This window comes from Aegilops tauschii, chromosome 2 (assembly GCF_002575655.3).
Source record: "Aegilops tauschii subsp. strangulata cultivar AL8/78 chromosome 2, Aet v6.0, whole genome shotgun sequence".
Lineage (NCBI taxonomy): Eukaryota > Viridiplantae > Streptophyta > Magnoliopsida > Poales > Poaceae > Aegilops > Aegilops tauschii.
This window is the reverse complement of record NC_053036.3, coordinates 17,360,915-17,388,258: the sequence shown is the minus strand read 5'-3', so window position 1 is coordinate 17,388,258 and position 27,344 is coordinate 17,360,915. Positions and strand designations below refer to the sequence as shown.

Genomic DNA, 27,344 nt, shown 5'->3' with positions numbered 1-27,344 from the left:
ATAATCATCTTGTATGGCACCGACTGGCCGGGCTGCCGGCTGCTGAGGAGGAGGAGGCGGCGGGCCTGGCGGAGGAGGCTGGAGTCCGTCGCCCTTGGCGATCATGGTGAGCCAGTGGCACTTCCGAGTAGTGTGGTTGGACGGCTTCGCACCGCTATGGAACTTGCAAGGTGCATCAAGAGTCTGCTCGTACGAGAAAGCGGGCAGCCAGTTGGGCTTGCCGCCCTTCTGGCGCTTTGGAGGAGGCGGCCCTTCTGGCTACTGATCTTCAACTGTCGCCACCTGCCGGCTCGTGGAAGCCGGCTGCATGGCCTTGCTCTTGTTGTCGTTCGGTTGCTGTCGCCGACTAGAGTCACTAGCCGGGGTCCGAGGAGCTTGAGGGGCCACCTTGCCCGACACGTTGACTTGAATCTCCGCCTTCATGGAGGAGTCGGCCGTGGCGTACTTGGCTGCTATGATTAGCAGTTCGTCGAGGGTCGCCGGCTCGTCACAGAGAAGCTTGTGCTTGAGGAGGGTGCCCTCTCGGCACCCGGCAGTGAAGTACTCGATGGCCTGCACCTCGTGCACACCCTTGCACGAGTTGCGCAACTCGGCCCAGCGCGTAAGATAGTCGCGAGTCGACTCATTTGGGCCTTGGACGCATAAAGAGAGTTGGCGGGGCTTGGGCGGCCGCTTGTACGTGCTGGTGAAGTTGCGGATGAATGCTTCGGTGAAATCAACCCAGCTGTTGATGCTGCGGGGCTTCAGTCTGTTCAACCACGTCCGGGCCGTGTCCTGGAGCATGAGCGGGACGTACTTCACGGCAATGCACTTGTTGCCGTCGGCGATGCTGACAGCTGTGGAGCAGTCGACGAGCCAGTCCTCCGGCTTCACGGAGCCGGTGTACTTGGGTGTGTCTCTCGGGAGAGTGAATCCTTTGGGGAAGGGCTCATCTCGGATGCGGGGGCCAAAACAAGGCGGACCCAGCTCATCTTCCTCTTCTAGCGCCAGGGATCGATTGAGGCGATCGATCCGGTGGCGGGCATCGTTTTCTCCGATTCCTTCTCGGCGGCCAAGGCGGTCGCCGAGTGATGGGTGATCAACAGGCGGCGGGGAAATGCGCCTCTCCCTGCGGGGAGGAGGAGGCGGACAGTCGTCTCGCCGCCATACTGCTCTTGGGCGACCGTCTTGGTCGCGCTCGATGGTGATGTGAGTCCGGCTGCGGCTGGCAGCCGGCTCCTTGTCTCTTCTATCGCGGACGCCGCCAGTCGGCGTCCGGGATGTCGCACCTTGGTCTCGTTGAGGAGGCGGATCGTCGTTTCGCCGGTTGGGCGCTTCAGTCCGGCACCCGGCATCTTGCTGCTCAGCAGCCGCGTCGAGGAGTTGCTAAACTCGCTCCGTCATGTGGCGACGCTCCTCACCCTTGAGCTTGTCTAACTCGTCTGCTGCCGCCTGGGCAGCTCGTATGTTCTCCGCAGGTGTGGCATAGACGGGACTATCTGTCCCGAACATGCTGGCGATGGTCGCTCCACGCCGCCGGATCAAGCCAATGCGGCTAGGCCCACCAGGAGCCGGCGTGCCGCCGACGGCACGGTCCATTTTCCGCTGGTAGGCCTCCGAAAGGTGTCGCATGCTGGCCAGCCGGTTGGCGCTCTCGACGAGCTGGACGCGGCGCGCTTTCAGCGTCTCGGCCTCGGCGTCTTCCGGGATAGGCGCAGCCAGGTCTTGCATTGCCGCCTGCAACGGGTCCTGGTCACCTCCGCCAGAGTGCTCGCCAAGGCTGATGACGAGCACCTCCGTGATGGTGCTGCCGCCGCTGTCCACGCGAGGAAGCGGCTCATCGTAGACCACCACGTTGGAGGGGAACGCGTCGAGCGACGCCGTGACGGAGTCGACCAACATCGGGTCGGTGGAGCCAACCGACTCCAAGTCAGCAGCAGGCTCGCTGGCGACGTGGAGCTGATCGAGGAGGCTCACGAGGCGGCTCTCAAGGCCATCGGTGCCCGCGTCAGACGCGGGCTCGTCGGAGAGGCGAATCTCACCAACAAGATCGGCGAGGCAGCTCGCCGCGCAGGCGACCTCCGCGCCACGCAGCGCGTCGGTGCAGATGCCGTCTGGCGTGCCGGGCTGGCTGCGCTCGCCAGGAAGGAACAAGGTTCCCGTCCAGAGCAGGTCTCCGGGAGACGGTGCACCTCGCCCCACGGTGGGCGCCAAATGTCGGGGGTTGGGTGCGACATATGCCAAAGGATGGCTTATCATGGTGGGAGCGAGTAGAACGTCGCCGGTGCCTGGAAGCGGGATGAGGCGTAGACACGTACGCCGGCGAGCTTTACCCAGGTTCGGGGCTCTCCGTGGAGATAACACCCCTAGTCCTGCTCTGCGGGGTCTCCGCATGTTCACTAAGGCACTAGTGGTACAATGGTGTTCCTTGAGCTGTTTGCTAGAGGTGGAAGAAGGCAGGCACGCTCTCTCCCCCTCTAGGTATGAGTCTAGTTCTAACAGGTTGGAACCCTTTGCATGGGTGCCCTGGGGGGTTTATATAGGCCTACCCCCCAGGGGTACATTGGTAATCTGCCGGGTGTAGGACCCGGCTGTCAGTGTCTCTGGCCGCCGGCTGCTGGGGCCCGCCGCCTGGTCTGGTACGGAGCCGACAGGCCGCTCCCGCCGCTCGCGGGTCTTGCCAGCTGCTGATCATTGTAGCCGTGATGCTAATGACGCAGACTTGGTCGGGGGAGCGTGGCTACAGTCCCACCGCCTGGCGGGCGATTACTGTAGCCACACCGCGTCTCATCTGGTTGATGGCACACGGGGCCCGAGGGAGGGATAAGCCGCCTGCTGGAAGCCGGCTTCCCTCAGGTCCGGCTGCCCTGGCTTCCTCGGTCTTCAGGGCTCTCACTGCCTGGTAGGGCCCGCCGCCTGCAAGCCGTACCGACAGGCTGTCGTGGGAACAGGGCTCCGCCTGTCAGGAGTGACGTTTAAAAGGGAGAGGCAACAGTGCCGCATCGTGCGGAGATCTCCGCCTGTACGGGGCACTGTGGCCACGCCCGACCCACCCTGTCTTGTCCCCTTGATGAGGGCGCAGACTTTGAGGACGCCATGGGCCGACTGCTAGGGCCCGACCTCTCTGGAGGCCGCCCACTAGGAGTCGGCCTATTGTGATGCCGTCTTCTGAAACTCGGCCGCCTTTTGACAGTCGTCCGTTCGGCCAACTGGCCGCCAGAAGGCGGGGATCCATCTTGACGTCTTGAGGGCGCAGCCGGCCCCGATGTCTTGAAAGGTTCGGGGGCTCGGGTTAGACTACCCGTGGCCCATTACTCCGACAGTTTGCGTGAGCCAGCCGCGAAATGGGTTAGCCCACGATCCTAAAGTTCGGTTTTGGGGAAGGGGTGGCTACGGTTCTTCCTCCTCCTGATCTGGACTCCACGTACCATGTACCACGATGACTGTCATCGAACGGGATGGGCCTAATTAACATTCCTATTGGGCTGAGTTCGTTTTTGTTACTTTTTGTTGGGATGTGGTTTCGTGTTTTTTTTATAAGGTTCAGTTTTTCTTTTCACATCGCAAATTATTAAATTTCTTGCGATATACAGGGATGGAACTAGGAATTTTATTAAAGGGGGCCAATGAAACATGTAAAGCATTGGAGGGGGCAAATATAAGAATTTGGATATTAAATTTATTAACTTCACCTAATATTTAGGGGTAGTTTGAGAATTTTTGGCTCTGTCTCTGGCGAGATAGTCATTGGGGTCTCCACGTTCTTCTTTTCTATGTGAGGCTCACTAGTTTATCCTGGAGCCTCGCACATTCTCTACTGTTCTGGTCGATTTTTTGCAAGTGGCTTTTAGGGACCCCATAATGTTTTTGTAGGGAATACTCCTAGGTGGATGGGTCATGTTGACGAGCCTACTATGATAATTGATAAAAAATTCTTTTGTTCGGGGCTTTTTTACCATTGGGTTTTGGGAATCTCTGACATTTTTGTCGTCGATGCGAGCCACAATTCATAGTAATGGTCTGCTTTTGGCAAATTATGAAATCTAGCCATTTTGGTTGTTTTCATATGCTGCTACACAGGACATGATTTGGATGGTTTTTGAAATATCATGGTCACAAGGCCATGATCACATGCATTCATATCAGGCCACGCCATCCTCATCATTCTAGTGTTTTTTTTCCGTGTGCATAGTCCTCTGAGAACGAAATCTAAAGATCATGCTGCAACGTCAAATCACCGTTTTGGTCATTTTCATGAGTTGGTTATTGCCTTATTGGGAGCTTATTAAGGAGAAGTGCCTACACGCACGTTAAGACAGTTTAGTGACAAATGATCATGCCATGTACAATAAGTCTTTTCCATCCGAGAGAAACATTTCTTGACTTGAGAATTTGTAGAAATGCATGTGTAAAAATGCCCTTTGCCACCTGGATTATCTTGAAAAACATGCTTATATTGGGTTACAGTTTGGTTCTTGTTAACTCAGTAAGCCGGTCTGGATTCAATCCATTTGGCAATTAAGCGTGCATGTATAGGGTGACGATGATACGGATGTTTTTTTTTCACTTTGGTTTGCCAACACGAACAGTGCTGACCTAGCTCTACATATAGGAATGGAAAAGAAGAAAAGACAGTAACGGAAGCAGACCACAACAAGACTACAAAAGCTCCACCACATGGTCATATGCAAGTATTTTAGGCAAATACTACCTCGGTTCCAAAATATTGAAAGTGATTTATCCTAGGTCAAAATTTGGTCAAACTTTCTTAAGTTTGACTGAGTATGTAGAATTTTTTACTAATATCCACAATATCAAATATATATAATACAAAAATATACTTTATGATGAATTTAATAAAACTAATTCGATGTTGTAGATGTCGGTACATTTCCCTATAGACTCGATCGAACCTAAAGAAGTTTGACTTAGGATAAACCTAGAACTTTAAACTGAAATGGAATGGGTAATACATAATAAGATATCTAAGAGGAAGACTCGACGCTGGTTGCTTGTTGGCCTGCTTGCCTGCTCGGTGACTGTGACTGGGAGGATCCACGGCGGATGTATATGTATATCGCCGCCGCCATTGCGTAGAGCGCAATGTAGGCTAGGACGGGGAGGACGAGTAATATCACATTTCTGGACGACTCCCACTTCTTGGTACTTCCTGCCGCATAGGCCACAAGTAGGCCGAGCATGTCCAGCAAAATGGCCGTGTGGACCGGCCAGAGCGACCACTTGAGGTCCACCTTGTGGAATGGCAAGCAGCGTTGTAGCCATTTGACGTCGTCGCTCAGCGTCAATGGCAGTAGCATGACGATGGCAACGACGGACGCCATGAACGAAGTGGAGTTGCTATACAGGAAGATGTCGTACCGGCGCTTGTTGATGTCGCGTAGGATGGGGTTGCCGGCGGAGTAGGCGGCACTGTCCTCCTGCCACATGCCGCCCGCTGGCCTCAGGCCGCTCTGGTACGTCACGCTCGCAGCCAGGACCGCTAGCAGCATCAGGTACTCAAGTTCCTCGTCTTTCTCTTTATCAGGGCCTTCTTGTCCACGTGCTCGTCGTCGTCTTATTCTTAATGAATCTTGACGGTTGTCCGCGTGGTTGCGGAAGTACCAGAAGATGGCTACCTGCAGGGGTATGGAGGCTGACACCACCACCACCAGCGTCAGCACGTAGATGGAGGTCTTGAGATGGCGGGAGCTCCCTGAAGCGTAGGCACCCATGAGCGCCAACATGCCCACGGCCATGCACACGTGGAGCGCGTAGCACCGAATACCCAACCTGTACAACTTGCGGTTCACGAGGAGGAGGATGAGAGCCACCGACGACATGAAGCTCGCCGCGTTGCAGTAGAAGAAGGCCTTGTAGCGACGCGGGTAGTTGTCGAGGAGGACTGGGTAGCCCGCGCGGTGTCCAAGCTTATCATCGTCCGCTTGCCAGAAGCCCCCAGGCGGGGTCAGCCCGGCTTGGTAGGTAAGTGCCCCGGCTAAGATGGCGATTAGCAGCAACACCTGACGCTTGTCATCTAGCTGCTCCTTGCTTCGTGGTGGTCGCCGCTGCTGACGTTGTCCTCCTTCTCCTCCTACAAGAAGAGCAGGAGCAGGAGCAGTGGTAGCGGTAGCAGTAGCAGTAACAGGAGTAGAAGGAGCAGGATCAACCGTAGCAGGATCAAGGTCATGAACAGGTCTAGTGACCATGTTCTCCTTCTCTCCTCCTAACGCGATATGGACGACAGCATAGGAGAGGACAAGGCAAGCCACCGCAACGACATAGATGGATGTGCTGGTATCCCTGGTGCACCCGGCAGCATAGGCGATGACGAGGCCAAGCAGGTCCAGCACCATGGCTGCCACCAACGTGCGGCGCTTGAGCAGAAACTTGCTCTGGACCATCATGACAACCACCAGAGATGTCACGAAAGCTGCTGAGTTGCTGTAGAAGAACACCTGGTAACGAGTAGGGTGCGTCGTTCGTAGCACTGGTTGGCCGATCTTATGGCCATTCAGCTTGTCTTGCCAGAGGCCGCCTGGTGGATCCAGTACGTCCTACTTGGTAAGTGATGCTCACGGCAAAGCTAGCAAGTACCATAACAAAATAGCGAGTGTTTTTCAGGTCTGGGTCCTCGAGTGCACTGGCATCTGCATAATCAATCGGGCAATCATTCAATCAAGTATTGTTTTATTGTTGGCCTACCCCTATTTATAATTAATTAGATGTATTGTATTTTTCTATCAACTGCGCGTACCATGACATAAAGATAAGCATCTTATCCCCAATTCCTCATCACCTGCACAATAGTCTCATGTGACTTAGAGTTAGCAAAATCAGATCTTAAGAGCAAAGTGATTATGGCTCAGTCTACAAAGAAATTGCTATTTCTAAGTCAACCGTTCAATTAAGATATCGTCATCGTTTTGCACTTGTTGCATAAACCCCAATGATTTGACTTCGAAATACCCGTTCTCTTTTTTCAGAATATAGAGCATATACATTTTTAGAGTGGAGTGCATATAGGTCCCTGGACTATTTCGGGGGCGTCACGTAGCTCCCCTAGCTATGCAAATCATCATCCAAATCCTTGAAGTGCAGTAAGTGTGTCATCCAGTCCGAAATCAGTTCAACACTAAAGTAGTTCAAGGACCTATATTTTGCTTAGCATGACACATTTATTGTACTTTTAGGACCTGTATGATGATTTTCATAGTTAGAGGACTTGTGTGACACCCCTGAAAAGTCAAGGACCTACTGTGCATTTGTCGATTAAAATTTTGTAAAGTTCGACAAAAGAGAGATCAATATCTATTGTACCTAATAAATACAGTATTGCAATATATTTTTACGATGGATCTAATGGTATTAATTTGGTGTTGTAGATGCTGATAGGTTCTGTCTGTGTCCAGGTTGACTGTGATGAGCAACTTGCACTTTTTAACCACTTTTTTTAATAGATTGCAATTTAAGAAAATTCTAATCAACTTAGAATTAGCAAAACTGTTTTCTATAAGTTAGTTTTCAAATTTGAGTTATATAGCACAAAATCCATATGCACTATATTTTGAAATAACAAAAAAATCAACACATAAACATGTAGAGTTTGTATACCTGCAGCCGCAGGACCAGTGCCTCTTACGTGGTCGAACCATTCAGAGAACGAAGCACGCATGACCTTGATTGGTTTCAAATGGAGAGCAGCATAACTAAGTGCCAGCTGAAGGCCCACGCAAGCCGGAACCGCAGCGGCCAGGAAGATGACCTTGACGGTACTGTCAGTTTTCCTGCAGCTCCCAGCAGCATAGGCCCCCATCAGGCCTAAAAGGGCGACGGCGATGAAGCCGTAGACCGCCCGAAACCGCGCTGAGATTTTGCTGCTCAACTTCTCGTCCAGGAGGAGCGGGATGATGAACAAGGAGGCGACGAACGCCGTCGTGTTGCAGACGAAGAAGGCCCGGTACCTCCGGAGCGCGCTATCTTCCATGATCGGGTCGCCGGCGAGGTGAAGAAGGCGGCCATCCTTCTGCTGCAGGGTGCTGGTCCAGAAGCCGCCAGGCGGGTTCAGCCCGGCGGCGTATGAGATGGTGACGGCGAAGGTCGCCAGCAGCATCAGCACCTCGATTTTCTCCTTCTCTTTCTGCCCTGGGTCTCTGGCAGCTCTGGGGGTGGTGTCGCCGCTGAGGCGGCGGCTGGTGACGAAGGCAAACGTGATATAGGCCAAGACGGGGCAAGCCAGCGCCACGGCCCAGATGGTGGCGAAGGTGTCATGGCAGGTCCCGGCTGCGTAGGAACCCATGAGGCCAAGTAGGTCGAGCACCATGACCACCCGCAGCACCATCGTCCAGACGGATCTCTTCTTCTGCAGCATGACGAGGATGAGGCAGACCACGACCGACGAGGCGAGCGCGGTGCCGTTGCAGTAGTAGAAGGCGAGGTACCGGCGGTAGTGGATGTCCCGGAGGATCGGGTCGCCGGCGAGGGGGCCGTGCCCGTCCGCCTGCTGCGTCTGCCAGGCTCCCCCGGGCAGGTTGAGCCCGGTGACGTACGTCACCGTCGCCACCAGAGTGGTCAGCAGCAGAAGCTGCTCTTTCAGCTCGTACAGTAGCTCTGGGTCTTCAGCTACGTCGTTGGACGTCGCCAGTTCATTTGGCGGTGGCGGTGTGAAGGTGGAGGTGGGGATATCTGTCATCTTGCTAGCTGGGAGCTCCTTGCGTCGCATAGCATTGGGTTATATACATGTAAATGTCAACTTTGGAACAACTTAATTGCTTCTAGCTAGTTTGTTTTTGTGACCAGACCACAAGACTTGGCCATTTTATACACATATATGTATTTTACACAATGATGCATGATTAGTACTTTGAGATTGACTAAAGACTGCAGTGCCCGGAGTCATGCACCTATACTTTAAGATTACACTACTTCTTTAAGATAGACTATAAGGACTCAAGGTTGGCTTGTTGGATTAGGCAACTGATGAGATGCAAGTTGGCAAGTAGCATGTCCTGGAAATGATAAATCAATGAGCCGGCCGGTAGTCATTTAAATTTGTGATGATAAGAGCGTCACAAAATTTACTTAAGTTTCTTCAGAAGGAGAAAGGTTGTCCAAGCTCATGCAAGGTAATGATCTCTCCAACGGGTGGTTCCGTCAGCTTGTTAGCTAGTAGACGCTAGCATTTTTGCTTTCCATACGAAGCACGCTGACTTCCGGGTTGCATTATCAAAGATAATGGAATACGGCAGTTCAAAGCAAAGAGAAATAAGCATCACAATCAATATCCTGTTCAGCATTTATCGAAAAAATATCCTGTTCAGCAAAAGGCCAAGGTCATGCACCATCTAATGTACTTATTAAATGGTTATTACTCCATGTTGCATTATTGGAGTATGCAATTAATGAGATGCAATTTGGCAAGTCTCATGGACTAGGGCTCTTTATTAAGTGACGGGTAATAACAATTGGAATCGCACCATTACTTGAAAACCAGCCTCTTGAGCCAGACTAAGACCCACAGTTGTATTTTTATTTATTTTTTATTTTTCCCATCCCTCTTTCTCCTCAATTGTAAGTTTGTAACCTTCACTCCTCCTAATCGCTATGTAAAGCAGCAATGCTGCATTTTGGTCAAAAAAAAGTGTGGTTGGATGGCTAGGAGGATAACTGTATCGTAGGCCACCAAGGATCAAACTCTAGGTTTAACGTTTGATGCATCTCACAACGGAGGATAGGAATATCCATTCAACAAGAGGCGATGTTCATACGCTGTACTCGGGGGTTTCTCAATGTCTCAAGTGTTATGCCATGATAGTACAAGAGGCTTATAGCATCTAGTCAGTTGGGTGAAGTTTTACTAATTATAATGTGAAGTCACGTGTGTCTACCTACTATTGCTTCATTGCTGTCTGAGTATATTGTCATGCACTATCATCCTCACTCATCTACTAAATTATTAGACATATTCTTCATTATCTCTTGTGCTGGGAATTTTTATTCGATTGTCAGGTAATTATAAATCGATGAGTTGGTACCTGGTAGTATTTTATTTTGTAGTAAAAAAATAAGGGTATTTCCAACAACTATTTACATGACTAAAATGCTAAAATGATTAGAGGAGAGAGTGGGCATTCTCACATGAAGTAATGATCTATCCAGCAAGTGGTTGTTTCTCTTTGTTACTAAGACTTCTGAGACAAATGTTAAATGTTTGGCTCAGTATCGGTGATGTATAATGAATCTCAACTTTTATCTCATGTATAATGAATTGTCATTTGAATGATCCACATCTCCTCTAAACTATCAATTGTTCGATATTTTTTTCGAAAAGGAGGATTACCCCCGGCCTCTGCATCAACCGATGCACGCAGCTATCTTTATTATTATTTAACAGAGTCTGAGAACATGAATACATAAAAAACCCAAAGCCTCCTATCTACCGAACAAAGTCGCAACATCTACATTCTTGATACCGTGCCCGAACCACATGAACGCGCACTATGTCATCCGCTGACCTCACGCAGCTGCCCCGCGGGCCGAGAACCACCCTGTTACAGTTATAGATGACGTTGGAATAACCCCAAAGTGCAACGTCCGGTATGGAGTGACTCGATACTCTCATGGTCTAAGGAATCAAACATATGCTAACTCTTGTGTCATATCATCATATGAACTATAAACTTCAGACAATATAATCTCTAAGTATAACAAACAACTTGGGTCAATTCAACGTGAGTGTTCTACCAACATCGTGCTCTCAAATGTTACTGGCATATGCCCATGGTCAGGAAAACAGAATCATCAAATAAACACTTGAGTTAGTCCTAGAGGCAAGACTAGAAATATGTTTTTACCGTTTATACACTAGTGCAAATGAGTTTTCTTCTGAATCGCATATTCAAGAACCATATCATTGATAACATGGAATATAAACATTAACTACAAGCTTGGAAATAAATAATACAAATGTTATTCTCCCTAGGCCATATTTTCAACAATCTGGTAGTTTCTTGGCCCGGTTTTGGGAACCTTCTAGAAGGTTTCAGTCTGGCTTGTTTCATTTCTTTGGTTGTTTCCTTTACTTTTTTTTCTACATTCTAAAAAATATTAAAAAATGTCCACTTTATTTAAATTTTTATTTTTTTATAATTTTCAGATAATGTTTGAAATTTCTATAAATTTTTAGAAAATCTTAGGAATTCTCAAATAAGTTCAGGTTTTTTCAAGAATCAGAATTTTCAAAAAGGTTGATTTTTTCAAAATTTGTTTTCATTCAGAAAAATGTTCAAAAATGTTGATGGAAATTTTAATAAATGTTTGCATTTTAAAGAAAATCTTCAAACTCTTCAATAAATGTTCGCACTTCCAGGCCAAAAATAAACTATGTATGGTAAGTCTTCTCCATCCCAGCGTAACATTTTCTTGGCTTCAGAATTTTCCCGTCTGAACTTATCTTGGAAGCTTGTTTATATTGGGTCTTGTTAATATGCGTTCGTGTTAACTCTGTAAGCCTGCCTGGATTTCAGTTCACAGGCCAAATAATCTTGTCTCACTAGTAGAAAAAGAGGCTTCCATACGCCCCCATTAGTCCCCAAAATAATCGAACCGCGACAAAAGGGGTCTTTAGTCGCGGTTCGGGAGGAGACCCGCGACCAACTATCTGGGCCTAGCGCGCTCGGTCGACAGCTGGCGGACGGGAGGGGCTTCAGTCCCGGTTGGCCTGGCCAACCGGGACTAAAGGTCCCCGAAGGCGTTTAGTCGCGGTTGGCCAGGCCAACCGGGACTAAAGGCCCATCCCTATATATAGGACTCAGCTCACTTCACTTCACTCAGCTCACTTCACAATATTCAGAAGGGGGTGGTGGGTTTGCTTTTGGTTCCTCCTATGCACACAAGGTGTTTGATGAAATGCCCGAGAGCCTGCAACAAACATGATATGAAGTGTCCGAGCCACACTTGAGCTTTCTCATTTATTTTTCCTCCGCGATCGCGGTTAGCAACTTGAACCTTTCATGTGTCATTGATAAAATATGCATGTGTGTAGTTCATTGTTTAATTTGTATTATTTCTAGCTAGTTAGTTTAACAAATGCATGATGGTTAATTATATACTTTATATAATAATAATGCAGATGAATCGGCAATGGATGTACGGTCCCCGACTCTCCGGCGAGTTCACTACGGGTTTGAAAGATTTCCTCGTAGTGGCAAATGCGAACAAGCAGCAAGGTTTTATTATCTGTCCATGTGCTGTCTGTAAGAATCAGAAGGGTTACTCCTCCTCAAGAGACGTTCACATGCACCTGCTTCGGCACGGTTTCATGCGAAGCTATAATTGTTGGACCAAGCATGGAGAAAGAGGGGTTAGGATGGAAGAAGATGAAGAAGGGGATGATATCGATGACAACTATCATGATCATTTCGGTGATACTTTCATGGAGGATGATGCTGAAGGTGGGGAAGGGTTAGGTGAAGGTGAAGAAGAGGCACATGATGAGCCCGCTGATGATCTTGGTCGGACCATTGCTGATGCACGGAGACGCTGCGAAACTGACAAGGAGAGGGAGAATTTGTATCGCATGTTAGAGGATCACAAAAAGTCGTTGTATCCAGGATGCGATAATAGTCTGAAAAAGCTGGGCTGCACACTGGATTTGCTAAAATGGAAGGCACAGGAAGGTGTAGGTGACTCATCATTTGAAAATTTGCTGAAAATGTTGAAGAATATGTTTCCGAAGAATAACGAGTTGCCCGCCAGTACGTACGAAGCAAAGAAGGTTGTCTTCCCTCTAGGTTTAGAGGTTCTGAAGATACATGCATGCATTAACGACTGCATCCTCTACCGCGGTGAATACGAGAATTTGAATGAATGCCCTGTATGCACTGCATTGCGTTATAAGATCAGAGGCGATGACCCTGGTGACGATGTTGAGGGCGAGAAACCCAGGAAGAGGGTTCCCGCCAAGGTGATGTGGTATGCTCCTATAATACCACGGTTGAAACGTCTGTTCAGGAACAAAAAGCATGCCAAGTCGTTGCGATGGCACAAAGAGGACCGTAAGTCCGACGGGGAGTTGAGACACACCGCTGATGGAACGCAATGGAGAAAGATTGACAGAGTGTTCAGAGATTTTGCAGCTGACGCAAGGAACATAAGATTTGGTCTAAGTACTGATGGCATGAATCCTTTTGGCGAGCAGAGCTCCAGCCATAGCACCTGGCCCGTGACTCTATGCATCTACAACCTTCCTCCTTGGTTGTGCATGAAGCGGAAGTTCATTATGATGCCAGTGCTCATCCAAGGTCCAAAGCAACCCGGGAACGACATCGATGTGTACCCAAGGCCATTAGTTGATGAACTTTTACAGTTGCGGGGCAGACCTGGTGTACGTGTCTGGGATGAGCACAAAGGAGAGGAATTTGACCTACGAGCGTTGCTTTTTGTAACCATCAACGATTGGCCTGCTCTCAGTAACCTTTCGGGACAGACAAATAAGGGATACAATGCATGCACGCACTGCTTACATGAGACTGAAAGTGTACGTTTGGTTAATTGTAAGAAGAACGTGTACCTGGGTCATCGTCGATTTCTTCCCCGAAATCATAACGTAAGAAAGAAAGGCAAGCATTTCAACGGCAAGGCAGATCATCGGCCGAAGCCTGCGGAACGTACTGGTGCTGAGATATTTGATATGGTCAAGGATTTGAAAGTCATCTTTGGAAAGGGTCCTGGCGGACAATCAGTTCCGCGGGGAGTTGACGGGCACGCACCCATGTGGAAGAAGAAATCTATATTTTGGGAGCTAGAATATTGGAAAGTCCTAGATGTCCGCTCTGCAATCGACGTGATGCATGTTACGAAGAATATTTGCGTGAACCTGGTAAGCTTCTTGGGCGTGTATGGGAAGACAAATGATACAAAGGAAGCACGGCAGGACCAGCAACTTTTGAAAGACCCAGATGACCGGCATCCGGAATGGTTTCAAGGTCGTGCCAGCTACGCTCTTACCAAAGAAGAGAAGGTCATTTTTTTTGAATGCCTGAGCAGTATGAAGGTCCCGTCTGGCTTCTCGTCGAATATAAAGGAAATAATAAACATGGCGGAGAAAAAGTTCCAAAACCTAAAGTCTCACGACTGCCACGTGATTATGACGCAATTGCTTCCGATTGCTTTGAGGGGGCTCCTACCGGAAAATGTTCGAGTAGCCATTATGAAGCTATGTGCATTCCTCCATGCAATCTCTCAGAAGGTAATCAATCCAGAAGATCTACCACGGTTACAGAACGATGTGGTCCAATGCCTTGTCAGTTTCGAGTTGGTGTTCCCACCATCCTTCTTCGATATTATGACGCACCTCCTGCTCCACCTAGTCGAAGAGATTTCCATTCTCGGTCCTGTATTTCTACACAATATGTTCCCCTTTGAGAGGTTCATGGGAGTATTAAAGAAATATGTTCGTAACCGTGCTAGGCCAGAAGGAAGCATCGTCAAGGGCTATGGAAATGAGGAGGTAATTGAGTTCTGTATTGACTATGTTCCTGACCTTAAGCCGATTGGTATTCCTCAATCGCGGCACGAGGGGAGACTAAGTGGAAAAGGCAGGATCGGAAGGAAATCAACGATATGTATGGACGGTCATTCTATGACTGAAGCACACCACACAGTTCTGCAAAATTCCAGCTTGGTGGCTCCGTTCTTCGAGCAACACAAGAATATTTTATGCTCGGACAACCCGGGGAAGCCTGAATCCTGGATTAGAAAGGCCCACATGGAGACTTTCGGCAGCTGGTTGCGAAAACATTTAATGAATGACAATGATGTTGGAGATCAGCTGTACATGTTGGCCAAGAAACCATCTTCGACTATAACGATTTTCCAAGGGTACGAGATAAATGGGAATACATTTTACACCATCGCCCAAGATAAAAAGAGCACCAACCAAAACAGTGGTGTCCGCTTTGATGCAGCAACCGAGAATGGGCAAAAGGTCACATATTATGGTTACATAGAGGAGATATGGGAACTTGACTATGGACCCTCCTTTAAGGTCCCTTTGTTCCGGTGCAAATGGTTCAAGCTAACAGGAGGTGGGGTAAAGGTGGACGAGCAATATGGAATGACAATGGTGGATTTCAACAATCTTGGTTACCTTGACGAACCATTCGTCCTTGCCAAAGATGTCGCTCAGGTTTTTTATTTGAAGGACATGAGTAGCAAACCGAGGAAACGGAAAGATAAGAAAACGATCAGTACATCATGCGATGATCCAAAGCGCCACATTGTTCTTTCAGGGAAAAGAAACATCGTGGGAGTGGAGGACAAGACAGACATGTCAGAAGATTATAATATGTTTGGTGAAATTCCGCCCTTCAAAGTGAACACTGACCCAAGCATTAAGTTAAATGATGAGGAATGTCCATGGATACGGCACAACCGTAAGCAAGCAGGGACACAAGGGAAGAATTGATGTGTAATAATTTATTGTACCAAACTTTGTTAAATGGATCATGTGAATTAAAACGTACGATGGCGAATCCGGATGATTTGTATTTGGTCGATGAACTGAATGATGTATCAAACCTTCAAAGGATCGATGAACTGAAATTTTGATATATTATTTGTATTTTTAAGATTTTAAAATGAATTAGTTTTATTTTTCTGATTTTTTTGATATATTATTTGTATTTTTAAGATTTTAAAATAAATTAGTTTTATTTTTCTGATTTTTTTGATATATAATTGTATTTTTAAGATTTTAAAATGAATTAGTTTTATTTTTCTGATTTTTTTGATATATTATTTGTATTTTCAAGATTTTAAAATGAATTAGTTTTATTTTTCTGATTTTTTTGATATATTATTTGTATTTTTAAGATTTTAAAATGAATTAGTTTTATTTTTCTAAATTTTTTATATATTATTTGTATTTTTAAGATTTTAAAATGAATTAGTTTTATTTTTCTGATTTTTTGATATATTATTTGTATTTTTAAGATTTTAAAATGAATTAGTTTTATTTTTCTGATTTTTTTGATATATTATTTGTAGTTTTAAGATTTTAAAATGAATTAGTTTTATTTTTCTGATTTTTTTGATATATTATTTGTATTTTTAAGATTTTAAAATGAATTAGTTTTATTTTTCTGATTTTATTGATATATAATTGTATTTTTAAGATTTTAAAATGAATTAGTTTTATTTTTCTGATTTTTTTGACATATTATTTGTATTTTTAAGATCTTAAAATGAATTAGTTTTATTTTATATGAAAAAGGACCTTTAGTCGCGGTTCGTGACACGAACCGCGACTAAAGGCTCTTTCCGCGCGGGAACGAAAGCGGCGCGAAAGTACCTTTAGTCGCGGTTGGTGTCCCCAACCGGGACTAAAGGGTACCTTTAGTCGCGGTTGGTCTCCCCAACCAGGACTAATGCTTTTCCTATATAAGTGGCACTTACGATTTTTCCACATTCTCCCGACGCCAACGCCCCTGCGCTTCGACGCCGCCAGGCTGCTCCTCGTCGTTGTCGCCGTTGCCGCGCCCTGCCCCGTCGCCGGCCGCTCCTCCCCGCCGTCGCCAACGCCTCCCCGACCTCGCCGTCGTCAACGCCTCCCCGACCTCGCCCTGCCCCCAGTGAGCTCCGACGCCCTGCACTGTCGCCGTTGCCGTGCCCTGCCCCGTCGCCGCCCGCTCCTCCTCGCCGTCGCCAACGCCCGCCGCTGCCCCCGGCCCTGCCGCCGCCGCCGCCTGCCTTCCGCCGCTGCCCCTGCCCCTGCCGCCGCCTGCCTCCCGCCGCCCGCCCGCCGCCGTCCTCCTCAAACAAAGAAAAGGAAGAACAAAAGGAAGAAGAAAACGAAAAAGAAAATAAGAAAAGGAAAAAGAAAATAAGAAAAGGAAAAACAGAATAAGAAAAGGAAAAAGAAAATAAGAAAAGGAAAAAGAAAATAAGAAAAGGAAAAATAGAATAAGAAAAGGAAAAAGAAAATAAGAAAAGGAAAAAGAAAAGGAAGAAGAAAAGGAAGAAGAAAAGGAAAAACAAAATAAGAAAAGGAAGAAGAAAAGGAAGAAGAAAAGGAAAAAGAAAAGGAAGAAGAAATGGAAAAAGAAAAGGAAAAACAAAATAAGAAAAGGAAAAAGAAAAGGAAAAAGAAAAGGAAGAAGAAAAGGAAAAAGAAAAGGAAGAAGAAAAGGAAGAAGAAAAGGAAAAACAAAATTAGAAAAGGAAAAAAGAAAAGGAAGAAGAAAAGGAAGAAGAAAAGGAAAAACAAAATAAGAAAAGGAAGAAGAAAAGGAAGAAGAAAAGGAAAAAGAAAAGGAAGAAGAAAAGGAAAAAGAAAAGGAAGAAGAAAAGGAAAAACAAAATAAGAAAAGGAAAAAGAAAAGAAAAAAGAAAAGGAAAAACAAAATACTTGGCAGTGCTAAACAAAAACTTCTATGCAAATTAGTGCTCAATAATCTTATTTTTTAATTCCTCCTCCTCTATGTCCCCTTAATCTTATTTTTCAATTCCTTTATACTTAAAGAATTTTTACTACATGCAGGAGTGACATATGGCGGACGATAGAGCCGAGCCGCTTAGGGATCCGGAGGCTGAACGTTATTTAATGGGCATCATCAACAACGAGATTCCTTATGTGCCGGGCTCAGAATATGAGCAAGAAGAGGATGTAGTCTCTTCTTTTCTGGACCTTGACGGTGGAGATGATCAAGAAGGTGAAGGAACGGACATTGTCGACGGAGGTCAACCGTCAACAAACGACGATCTCGAATTGCAAGTAGCAACCACCTCCGGCGAGGTATATATATACATTGAGCCTCTCGTGATACAAACTTACTGAAATGTGAATACATATGTATTAACGCGCGCGACTCTCTTTCTTTTTTTAGCCCTCGGCCGGATCGAGTACGACAAAGCGTGGCAAATCCAATGCGATGAAAACAGGAGAAACATATGCCATTGAGTTTGTTAGTGAAACCGGCAAGCCCCTACAGCACACCTCAAAGTTTATCAACCAATGCGGAGTCGTTGTTAGAGACAACGTCCCGATCACCGTACAGGAATGGAAGGAGCCAAAGAAGGCACGTCTTGGTTTCACTTTTGTCGACAAGAGAACGAAAAAGGATTGCTGGAGAAAGCTTATGGAACATTTCATTCTACCTCCGGAATACAACAAAGTCGATGAATTCGGTAACGAGGTTCCGGGTGGACGTGAGAGGAGGAGGCTAGTTAAAGAGTTCGCTCTTCAGAAGATGGGCGAAGCATTCCGGAACTTCAAGAAAAATTTAACCCGTGACTATGTCAACAAGGGCAAGACTCCGGATTTCAATGGACAACATGAGAAACTGAAAGATGATTGGCCAGAATTTGTGAGGCAAAAGCAATCGGAGCATTTCAAGGAAATATCGAAAAAAATAAGGATAATGCGAGTAAGAAAAAGTTCCATCATATTATGGGGCCAGGAGGATACCGCCTTTCGGAGCCTAAGTGGCAGAAGATGGAGGAGGACCTGAGGGTGCGAGGAATCCCTCTAGGTACAGAGGGATGGGACCCAAGGGCCAAAAGCTGGTGGTACGGGCATGGGGGATCGCTAGACCCGGAGACAGGGGTGTGTGTTCACCGGAAGAAAAAGTTTGCTCCCACCCAAGCCCTTATTGACGCAATGACCCAAGCTCAAGAGGGCTTGATCAAGTTCAACAGAGAGAAAGACGCACTGACAACAGCCTTCGGGAATGATGAACACGGAGGACGTGTACGAGGCAAAGGCAAAGTTCCGTGGAAAGTAGGGTTTTCCCAGGACAATGACCCGTACTGTTACAGAAGCCGTAAGAGAAAGACGGACCGGGATGCAGATCTTATGGCGAAGTTTGCATCGGAACTCCATGAGTTGAAGCAGACCGTGCATGAACTAGTAAAAGAAAAATCGGCTGCAGGGCCGCATGAAGATCATGAAGCGGATCGCGGAAGCCAGCAGCGGAGAAGCAGCGTGGCTTCCACGGATGCCCCGCCTGGTGCTAGTGCACCGATGATCGAGATTCGTGCACCGGAGCCTCACTACCCCGTGGATGATGTAAAGGAGATGAAAGAATGTGATCTGCATTATCTCGTGGGGAACGTTTCCACGAAGGTAGCTAGCGGCAGTGCTTTACCCTGTACACCTGGAGCACTCCACCACAACAACCCCATTGCATATGGCTATGCTCGTGTCACGGTGGAAGACATAGTCCAAGGGTTTGAGGACCTGGAGATTGACAAAGCTACACCCGAAGGGGAGAGAAGACTTGGAGATGTCAAGCGCCAGATCATTCTATGGAAAAAGAAGTACATAGTGTTTCCAGGCGAGGCGCCAAGGCTAACAAGTCCACCCCCCTCCGATGGTGGTGGTGGTGGTGGTGGCGGCGGTGGCGGTGGTCGTGGTGGTTCACCTACACCTCCTTCACGCCATTCGACGCCGTCCCCCGATCCACAACCTCCGGCAGGTACGACGCCCCCCAATCCTCCTCCGGCGGGTACGACGCCCCCCAATCCACCTCCGGCGAAGAAGCAGAAGCAGGCGGACAGCAAGAAAACCCGCTCCTGGACTATTAACCCGGACCCTTATGTACCTAAGACCACAAGGGTACCGGAGCCATCACTGAAGCCTCTCCTCCCAAGGCCTTGGGAACTTAGTGAAGCTGAAACCAAATTGGCCGCGTCTGCTCATTATGAGAAATGGAAGGCGGATATGAAGGCGATAAAAGAGCCTGAGCCCAAGCAAGTATTCACTGAGAAGCAAAAGAAGTGGACTAAGGATTTTTTGACGACACCATCCCAAGCCGAGCTGAATATGCCTGACGACTATGGACATGAACTTCGTAGGCAAGCAAAAATATTGAAGGAGGAGAAAGAAGAAAGTAAAAAAAGCGGGAAACAAGTTGACCAGCTCGGGATGCAGAATAAACAATCGATCCCCCCGCTCATAGTGAAAGCCGGTCCGGAAGAGGACCCCGAGATCATAGCAGCTGCGGCAGCACTTGGATTGACTGTAGCGAGTGCCATGAAACAAGCGTCCGAAATGGGTTTGACTCTTCGTGCCTTCTTAGGCCTTGAGGATGCGCCAGGATGCGCCAGTATGTGAGATAGCATTACAATATGTGCGGAATGGGCCTCTCGTCGAGCCTGCGCGGGAAAAGAGTCTACCACCACAAATGCGAAATCAGCTACGTTGGTACAAGCAATTCATAACATGGGCCGACAAAGAATATGTTTATGCAGATGTTACAGAGGAGCATCACACCAAACGGTACTCTGTACAAGTTCATATGAGTGAATTGTTCCAGCTGTTCAATCTGCGCGACCTCGACAAATCTATGCTGAGTTGCTACGTTCTGTAAGTGATTTATTTCTACCTCATCTCGTTCTTCATTGCCTGCACTATATATATATATATATATATATATATATATATATATATATATATATATATATATATATATATAGTCCTAACTATATTGTTGCGTACGCTATTATGCAGATTGAAGATTTGGGAATGCAAAATAAGAAACATCCATGATGTTGGGTTCATTGACCCACATATCGTTAATGAACATGTGTTACAAAATCACCCCGAAGACGTGGAGAAAGACTTGTACAAGTTTCTTAGAAAGCATCAACTCAAAAGTCATATTTTATTTCCTTACCATTTTGGGTGAGTGTTTCTCTCTTGTGCCCATTCTCTTTTGTTTACTCCATGCATGGTATGTCTAATCGATGAGTTATGCATGACTGTGCATGTAACGTGTCCGCAGGTTCCACTGGATTCTGCTAAATATTGAACTTCACACCTCCAGAGTTCTAATCATGGACTCTATGGATTCGGATCCAAAGCGTTGGGCCGACATGAGAAAAATGCTGCAAAAGTAATTATTTTCAATCATTTGAGCTCTATATCGATCGGTCTCTTTCGTTCATTTCCTAATATCAAGTAACTAATAACTCCCTTGTTCATTTAATTTTCTTTGCCCTGTAGGGTTTGGAGACGGTTCTCAGAAGAAATTGTCGGTGAATTCAAACATGAGCTAGATTTTAGAAGGTTAGTTAATGTGGATAAGCAGCCACCGGGGACCAATCTATGTGGATACTATGTTTGTGAGAACATCCGGAGACACACCTCTGAGCGGAAGGTATCGGATAGCGTGCGGAAGGCGACGGATAACTTGCGGAGGAGGCTTAGTCCAGAAGCTCGCTTCCGACCAATTCAAGATGAATTAGCAGGATTTTTCATGAGGGAAGTCATCAATCCTAAAGGAGAACACTGTACCGAGGACGAAGAAATTTATATGCATACCCGAGATTGAAACTTGTTCGAAGTTGTATATGGTCATCCATCCTAATTGTGTATGGAAACTTGTTCGAAGTTGTATATGGTCACCCGAGATTGAATATATATTATATATTCCTCTTGAATTCTTCTTGTTTGAAATTTCATATGCATGTATATAGTAGCGTAGAATATGTGTACTGAAACTTCATCAAAATTAAAATAAAACACAAAATAAAATATAAAAGAAATAAAACACTACAAATTAAAAAGAAACCAGGTTTAGGGGGGCTAAAACCCTAAACCTGCGGAGGAGGCCTTTAGTCCCGGTTAGCCACGAGAACCGGGACTAAAGGTCCTCCGCCCCGACGGACCCCTGGCGCCCACGTGGACGGGCCTTTAGTCCCGGTTAGCCACGAGAACCGGGACTAAAGGTCCTCCGCCCCGACGGACCCCTGGCGCCCACGTGGACGGGCCTTTAGTCGCGGTTCGTAAGAGGCGCGACTAAAGGGGGGGTCTTTAGTCGCGCATATTTAGTCCCGGTTGCACAACCGGGACTAAAGGCCTTTGCGAACCGGGACTAAAGGCCCATTTTCTATCAGTGTTTATAATGGGGCGCGACAACAAAAATACCTTAATTTGCCAGTGCGAACAATGTTGACCTAGCAATGTACTGTGGGAAAGAAAATGAAGAAATGACAGTGACGGGTGCACGACCAAAACAGCACAACAACTCGGTCCACATGGTGTGGTGATAATGATATACAAGTTTTTCATGCGAATAATACACACGATATATTTCCAAGAGGGAGACTAAGCGTTTGTTGTTTGTTGGTCTGCCTGCGTGGTCGGCAACTGGGAGGATGTGCGATTTTTGTTACAGATGTATATGTATATCGCCACTATTGCTGCGTAGAGCGCAATGTAGGCTAGCACGGGGAGGAGGATGAATATGACGTTCCTGGACGACTTCCACGTCCTGGTACTTCCTGCCGCGTAGGCCACCAGGAGGCCGAGCATGTCCAGCAAAATGGCCGTGTGGACCGGCCAGAGCGGCCACTTGCGGTTCCTCCTCTGGGACGGCAAGAAGCGCCACTCGAGGTTGCTCAGCGTGAACGGGAGCAGCATGACGATCGCCATCCCGGACGCCATGAACGAAGTGGAGTTGCTGTACAGGAAGATGTCGTACCGGCGCTTGTTGACGTCGTGCAGGATGGGGTTGCCGGCGGCGTTGCCCTCTTCCCACAGGCCGCCCGGTGGTCTCAGGCCGCTCTGGTACGTCACGCTCGCGACCAGGACTCCTAGCAGCATCAGGTACTCCAACTCCTCGTCCTTCTCCTGGTCGGGGCTGTCTAGCCCGCGTGTTCGCCGTCGTCTTATTCTGCCTTCATCATGTTGGTGGTTTCTCCTGTAGTTGCGGATGTACCAGAACATGGCTACCTGCAGGGGTATGGAGGCCGACACTGCGATCACTAGCGTCAACACATAGATGGAGGTCTTAAGATGCCGGGAGCTCCCGGCAGCGTAGGCGCCCATGAGTGCGAACATGCCGACCGCCATGCACACGTGGAGCGCGTAGCACCGTATTCCCGGCCTGTACAGCTTGCGGTTCACGAGGAGGAGGATGAGAGCCACCGACGCCATGAAGCTCGCCGCATTGCAGTAGAAGAAGGCCTTGTAGCGGCGCGGGTAGTTGTCGAGGAGGACCGGGTAGCCCGCACGGTGGCCATGAACCTCGTCGTCCTTTTGCCAGAAGCCGCCCGGCGGGGTCAAGCCGGCTTGGTAGGTAAGCGCCGCGGCCAAGATGGCGATTAGCAGCAGCACCTGACGCTTGTCATCCAGCTGCTCCTTGCTTCGTCGCCCTCCTCCTCCCCCTCCTCCTCCTAATACCACTACCGGAGAAGCAGGAGCGGTAGGAGTAGCAGCAGGGCTAGCAGATGTAGCAGCAGGAGTAGCAGGATCAGGAGCTACCGTACCAGCAGCAGGAGCAGGTTCAGCAGCGACATTCTCCTTCTCTCCTCCTAACGCGATATGGACGACGACGTAGGAGAGGACAAGGCAAGCCACCGCGACGACATAGATGGACGTGCTTGCATCCCTGGTGCTCCCGGCGGCATAGGCGATGACGAGGCCGATCAAGTCCAGCACCATGGCTGCCACCAACGTACGGCGCTTCAACAGGAACTTGCTCTGGACCATCATCACCACCACCAGAGATGTCACGAAAGCTGCTGAGTTGCTGTAGAAGAAGACCTGGTACCGAGCAGGATGTGTGGTCCGGAGAACCGGGTGGCCGATCTTATGCCCATTCAGGTCATCTTTCCAGAGGCCGCCTGGTGGATCCAGTCCCGCTTGGTAGGTGATGCTCACCGCGAAGCTAGCAAGTACCATAACGAAAAATCGAGTGTTTTTCAGGTCTGGATCCGCGAGTGCGCTCGCACCTGCATAATTAATGAATGGGTCAATCATCCAATCATTCAATCAAGTAATAGTACTATCATGTTAACCTACTCTTTCAAATTGTAGTTGATTAAGCAAAAGTTGTGGCTAAACCTGGGTGTACTAGACCCCCATATCTATGAAGTTTTCTAAAAATATGGCCCAAACGCGCAAACATATGGACTTCAAACTTCTCTAGTCAGCAATAATATTAGACTTGTACAATGTGTGAAAAATAAACCAGAGTTTTCTGGTCTCACATATAAAGTATATAACATAATAATTTTCAATTAAGATATTTTATTTTTAGTATTTATGGTTCATCGGAAAACTTGGAATCTTTTGACAGGTTTTAGTTCTAAAGTTTTGTTGTTCTGTAAAGTTTGAAGTCCATGTTTTCTTGGGAGTAATACAGATAGTTCGTAGCATAGATGTCAATGCATCTTGGATGGTCCGAATAACTCAGATAAATGTGCAGTACACACAAGTTTGGAAAATACACTTCGAGAATTGTGTTTTTTCTCGGCAGTAGCATATACACCATCCATTCCACAATGTAGTGCATATAGATTTTTAGAAAATTCAAACTTTACAAACTTAGACCAAGTTTGTAGAGACAGATACATACATCTAGAATATCAAATACATATCCTTAAATACATCACAAGACATACTTTCATATTGTATATATTTGGTACTATAGAATATAGATATAAATAGTTTTATCTATATAACTGGTCAAAGTTTGTAAAGTTTGAGTTAAACACAATCTATATGCACTACATTATGGAATGGAGTATATAAATGCCCGCGTCATGCAATATACTAACTAGTTTTTGGGTCAGGCGTTAATGAGATTTTCTTTATGTCTAAGGCTGGTCACAGTGAGATTCCCTTACCATACTATCTTTACAGTGCATAGTATCATAGCTTGGTATCAGTTACCCCATTTATTGTCATGCATGTCACATACTAATACTTCATATATCATTTAATATGATACTCAACGCTCTGTTTCCTTGTTTAGTTGTGTGACACCTCAACAAAAAATTTCTAGTTGACATGCATGATACTATGTATGATACTCCCATTTTGACCAGTCTAAGTGAATTGAATAGTGATTTTGTCTAATCTAATTAACATTGTCTCCATGTCCACATGAGCCTGACATCGCACCAACTGATACATAAGATAATCGCAAGTGACATAGATTTAACAAACTATATATTTATCTAAAAGTCAGAGAGTAATTATTGTTTGTTATTTCTCACTAAACCGTCCAATCAAGGTATCCTCAACTTGTCTGCACCTGTTGCACAAATCATAATGTTTGGATTAATGTATTTTTATTGCCAGTGACTTGCAAATCCCTCTATCTAAAAGATACTGCATATAGATAGAGATTGCTCCAAGTCAATCTTTGTAGTTTTTTATTTAGTTTACAGAAAGAGGAAAAGAAACAGTAACTACAATGTCAAATAAATACAGTGTAAAATATTTTTCATGTAGGATGTATGATGTTTATTTGATACCGTAAATGTTGATATTTTTCTCCATGAGGCTTTCAGACAGAGACTAGATGCAAACGGCAAAACCGTAGAAGTTATTAGCATTTGCAGCAAAGAAATAGCAAAACTGGGAGTTGCAATTTCCAAGGCAGAATTCTAGTTTGGCACGAGGATTAGCCGATTAGACTAGCCACAGTGGGTAGTAACATAGAGTAGTAACATGCCCATGTTACTACTCTATGTTACTACCTCTATAGTGGGAAGTAACATATGTATGGTAACATGCAACACTTCATTTATTAAGCTATAGACTCATTTTGCCTTGATATGTGTGATGTTACTCATACTAGTAGTAAGAGCATGGTTAATAAGAAAGCCTGCTGCCGGCTATATATGTACGCCATGTCACTTGTAGCCTTCGTTATAGCCTGCTAGTATAGTAGATTGATTGTAAACTAGCTATCAATACTTAATGCGTGCATGTGAAAGGAGGGAAGGAGACGCATGCTGATTGGCGGGAATGAATGAAGCGCTAGCTCACCCGGCTGCATGCAGGCTGCATGCGGGTTGGATTTCTTGTTCCCAGCGCTGTAGCCGGCGATAACTGAAGCGCCCGCTTGCTTCTTTTCTCTCTCTTCTCTCTCTTCCAGCTATGATTTTGATGACGTGGAAGTTTTTATAGCCTGCTGACTGGTACTATTGTACTTGCTCTAACTAGCTATGTTACCACATGCTTCTCTTTCTTCATTTATTGCTTGTCACATTATCTATTTTATCTTGATATGTGTGATGTTACTACCTATGTTATTCCCACTGTGGATAGTCTTATTAGTAAAAGATAAAAGAGAAACCAACAAATTAGGATGTACAGCAAGTATACCTCTGGGACTCAAGTTCTGCAACCATCTCGTGAAACTATCACACATGTTCTTGATTGGCCAATAGAAGACATAGTTGAGAGCCAGCTGCAAGATTACGCAGATAGGAACCCCAGCGGCCAGGGAGAGGACCTTGATGGTATTGTCAGTCTCCCTGCAGCTGCCAGCAGCATAGGCCCCCATGAGGCCCAGGAGCGCCACCCCGATGAAGCCGTAGACCGCTACGAACCTCGCCGAGATGGTCCTGCTCAAGTTCTTGTCCAGGAGCAGCAGGATGATGAGCAAGGAGGCGACGAACGCCGTCGTGTTGCAGACGAAGAAGGCCCGGTACCTCCGGAGCGCGCTATCTTCCATGATGGGGTCGCCGGCGAGGTGAAGAAGGCGGCCATCCTTGTGCCCGGTGCTGGTCCAGAAGCCGCCAGGCGGGTTCAGCCCGGCGGCGTAGGAGATAGTGACTGCGAAGGTGGCCAGCAACATTAGCACCTCGATCTTCTCCTTCTCTTGGTACCCTGTGTTTGTGTTTCTGGGGGTGTGGTTGTCGCGGCGGAGGGGCAAACAGAGGTAGCAGACGAAAGCGTACGTGATGTAGGCCAAGACTGGGAAAGCGAGCGCCACGACCCAGATGGTGGCGAAGGTGTCATGGCAGGTCCCGGCTGCGTAGGAACCCATGAGCCCAAGAAGGTCGAGCACCATGACCACCCGCAGCACCACCGACCAGGCCGGGCTGTCCCTGCGCAGCATGACGAGGATGAGGCAGACCACGACCGACGAGGCGAGCGCCGTGCCGTTGCAGTAGTAGAAGGCGAGGTACCGGCGGTAGTGGATGTCCCGGAGGATGGGGTCGCCGGCGAGGGGGCCGTGCCCGTCCGCCTGCTGCGTCTGCCAGGCTCCCCCGGGTAGGTTGAGCCCGGTGACGTACGTCACCGTCGCCACCAGTGTGGTCAGCAGCAGAAGCTGCTCTTTCAGCTCGTACAATTTTGTGTCTGAAATTGAATCTATGTTGGGCGTCGCCATTTGATTTGCTTGTGGCGGCCGGGGTGGGGATGGGATATGCTGCATGATCTTGCTAGCTGGGAGATCCTTGCATTGCATAGCATTTGGTTATATACAAGTAAATGTCAACTTTGGTACAAATGGTTCCTTCTAGCTAGTTTGTTTCTGTGACCAGACCAAAAGACTTGGCGATTTTATACCCCAAATGTCTTTTTCCCAGTTGGGATACATGACCCGACGACGACTTCACTTTGC

The 27,344-nt window shown here is 47.2% G+C and overlaps 3 protein-coding genes across 3 annotated transcripts; all 3 read right to left on the bottom strand.

Annotated features, from left to right (window-relative positions):
• Positions 1 to 4,964: 4,964 nt before the first annotated feature.
• On the bottom strand, positions 4,965 to 6,380 carry LOC123493385 (uncharacterized). Its single transcript, XM_045232702.1, has one exon. The coding sequence runs from the start codon at positions 6,378 to 6,380 to the stop codon at positions 4,965 to 4,967; it is 1,416 nt and encodes a 471-aa protein (XP_045088637.1).
• Positions 6,376 to 8,698, bottom strand: LOC109778506 (uncharacterized). The gene is made up of 3 exons (XM_045232701.1): positions 7,591 to 8,698; positions 6,734 to 6,775; positions 6,376 to 6,626 (listed from the first exon to the last, which is right to left on the bottom strand). Exons 1-3 carry the CDS (start codon positions 8,696 to 8,698, stop codon positions 6,481 to 6,483), a joined length of 1,296 nt encoding a protein of 431 aa, XP_045088636.1. The 3' UTR covers positions 6,376 to 6,480.
• A 13,221-nt stretch (positions 8,699 to 21,919) lies between these two features.
• On the bottom strand, positions 21,920 to 27,143 carry LOC109778505 (uncharacterized). The gene is made up of 2 exons (XM_073506735.1): positions 26,004 to 27,143; positions 21,920 to 23,749 (listed from the first exon to the last, which is right to left on the bottom strand). The coding sequence occupies exons 1-2, from the start codon at positions 27,108 to 27,110 to the stop codon at positions 22,085 to 22,087; spliced, it is 2,772 nt and encodes a 923-aa protein (XP_073362836.1). The 5' UTR covers positions 27,111 to 27,143; the 3' UTR covers positions 21,920 to 22,084.
• Between the last annotated feature and the right edge of the window lie 201 nt (positions 27,144 to 27,344).

Excerpts from the sequence above, each read along its gene's own strand:
- LOC123493385 (XM_045232702.1), bottom strand. The coding sequence starts at position 6,380 with ATGGTCCAGAGCAAGTTTCTGCTCAAGCGCCGCACGTTGGTGGCAGCC.
- LOC109778506 (XM_045232701.1), bottom strand. The coding sequence starts at position 8,698 with ATGCGACGCAAGGAGCTCCCAGCTAGCAAGATGACAGATATCCCCACC. Across the intron at positions 6,776-7,590 it reads CACTGGTCCTGCGGCTGCAG|GTGATGAGGAATTGGGGATA; the intron begins GTATACAAACTC and ends ACTATTGTGCAG. Across the intron at positions 6,627-6,733 it reads ATGCTTATCTTTATGTCATG|ATGCCAGTGCACTCGAGGAC; the intron begins GTACGCGCAGTT and ends TTGATTATGCAG.
- LOC109778505 (XM_073506735.1), bottom strand. The coding sequence starts at position 27,110 with ATGGCGACGCCCAACATAGATTCAATTTCAGACACAAAATTGTACGAG. Across the intron at positions 23,750-26,003 it reads ACATAGGTAGTAACATCACA|AATGATTGGATGATTGACCC; the intron begins CATATCAAGATA and ends ATTACTTGATTG.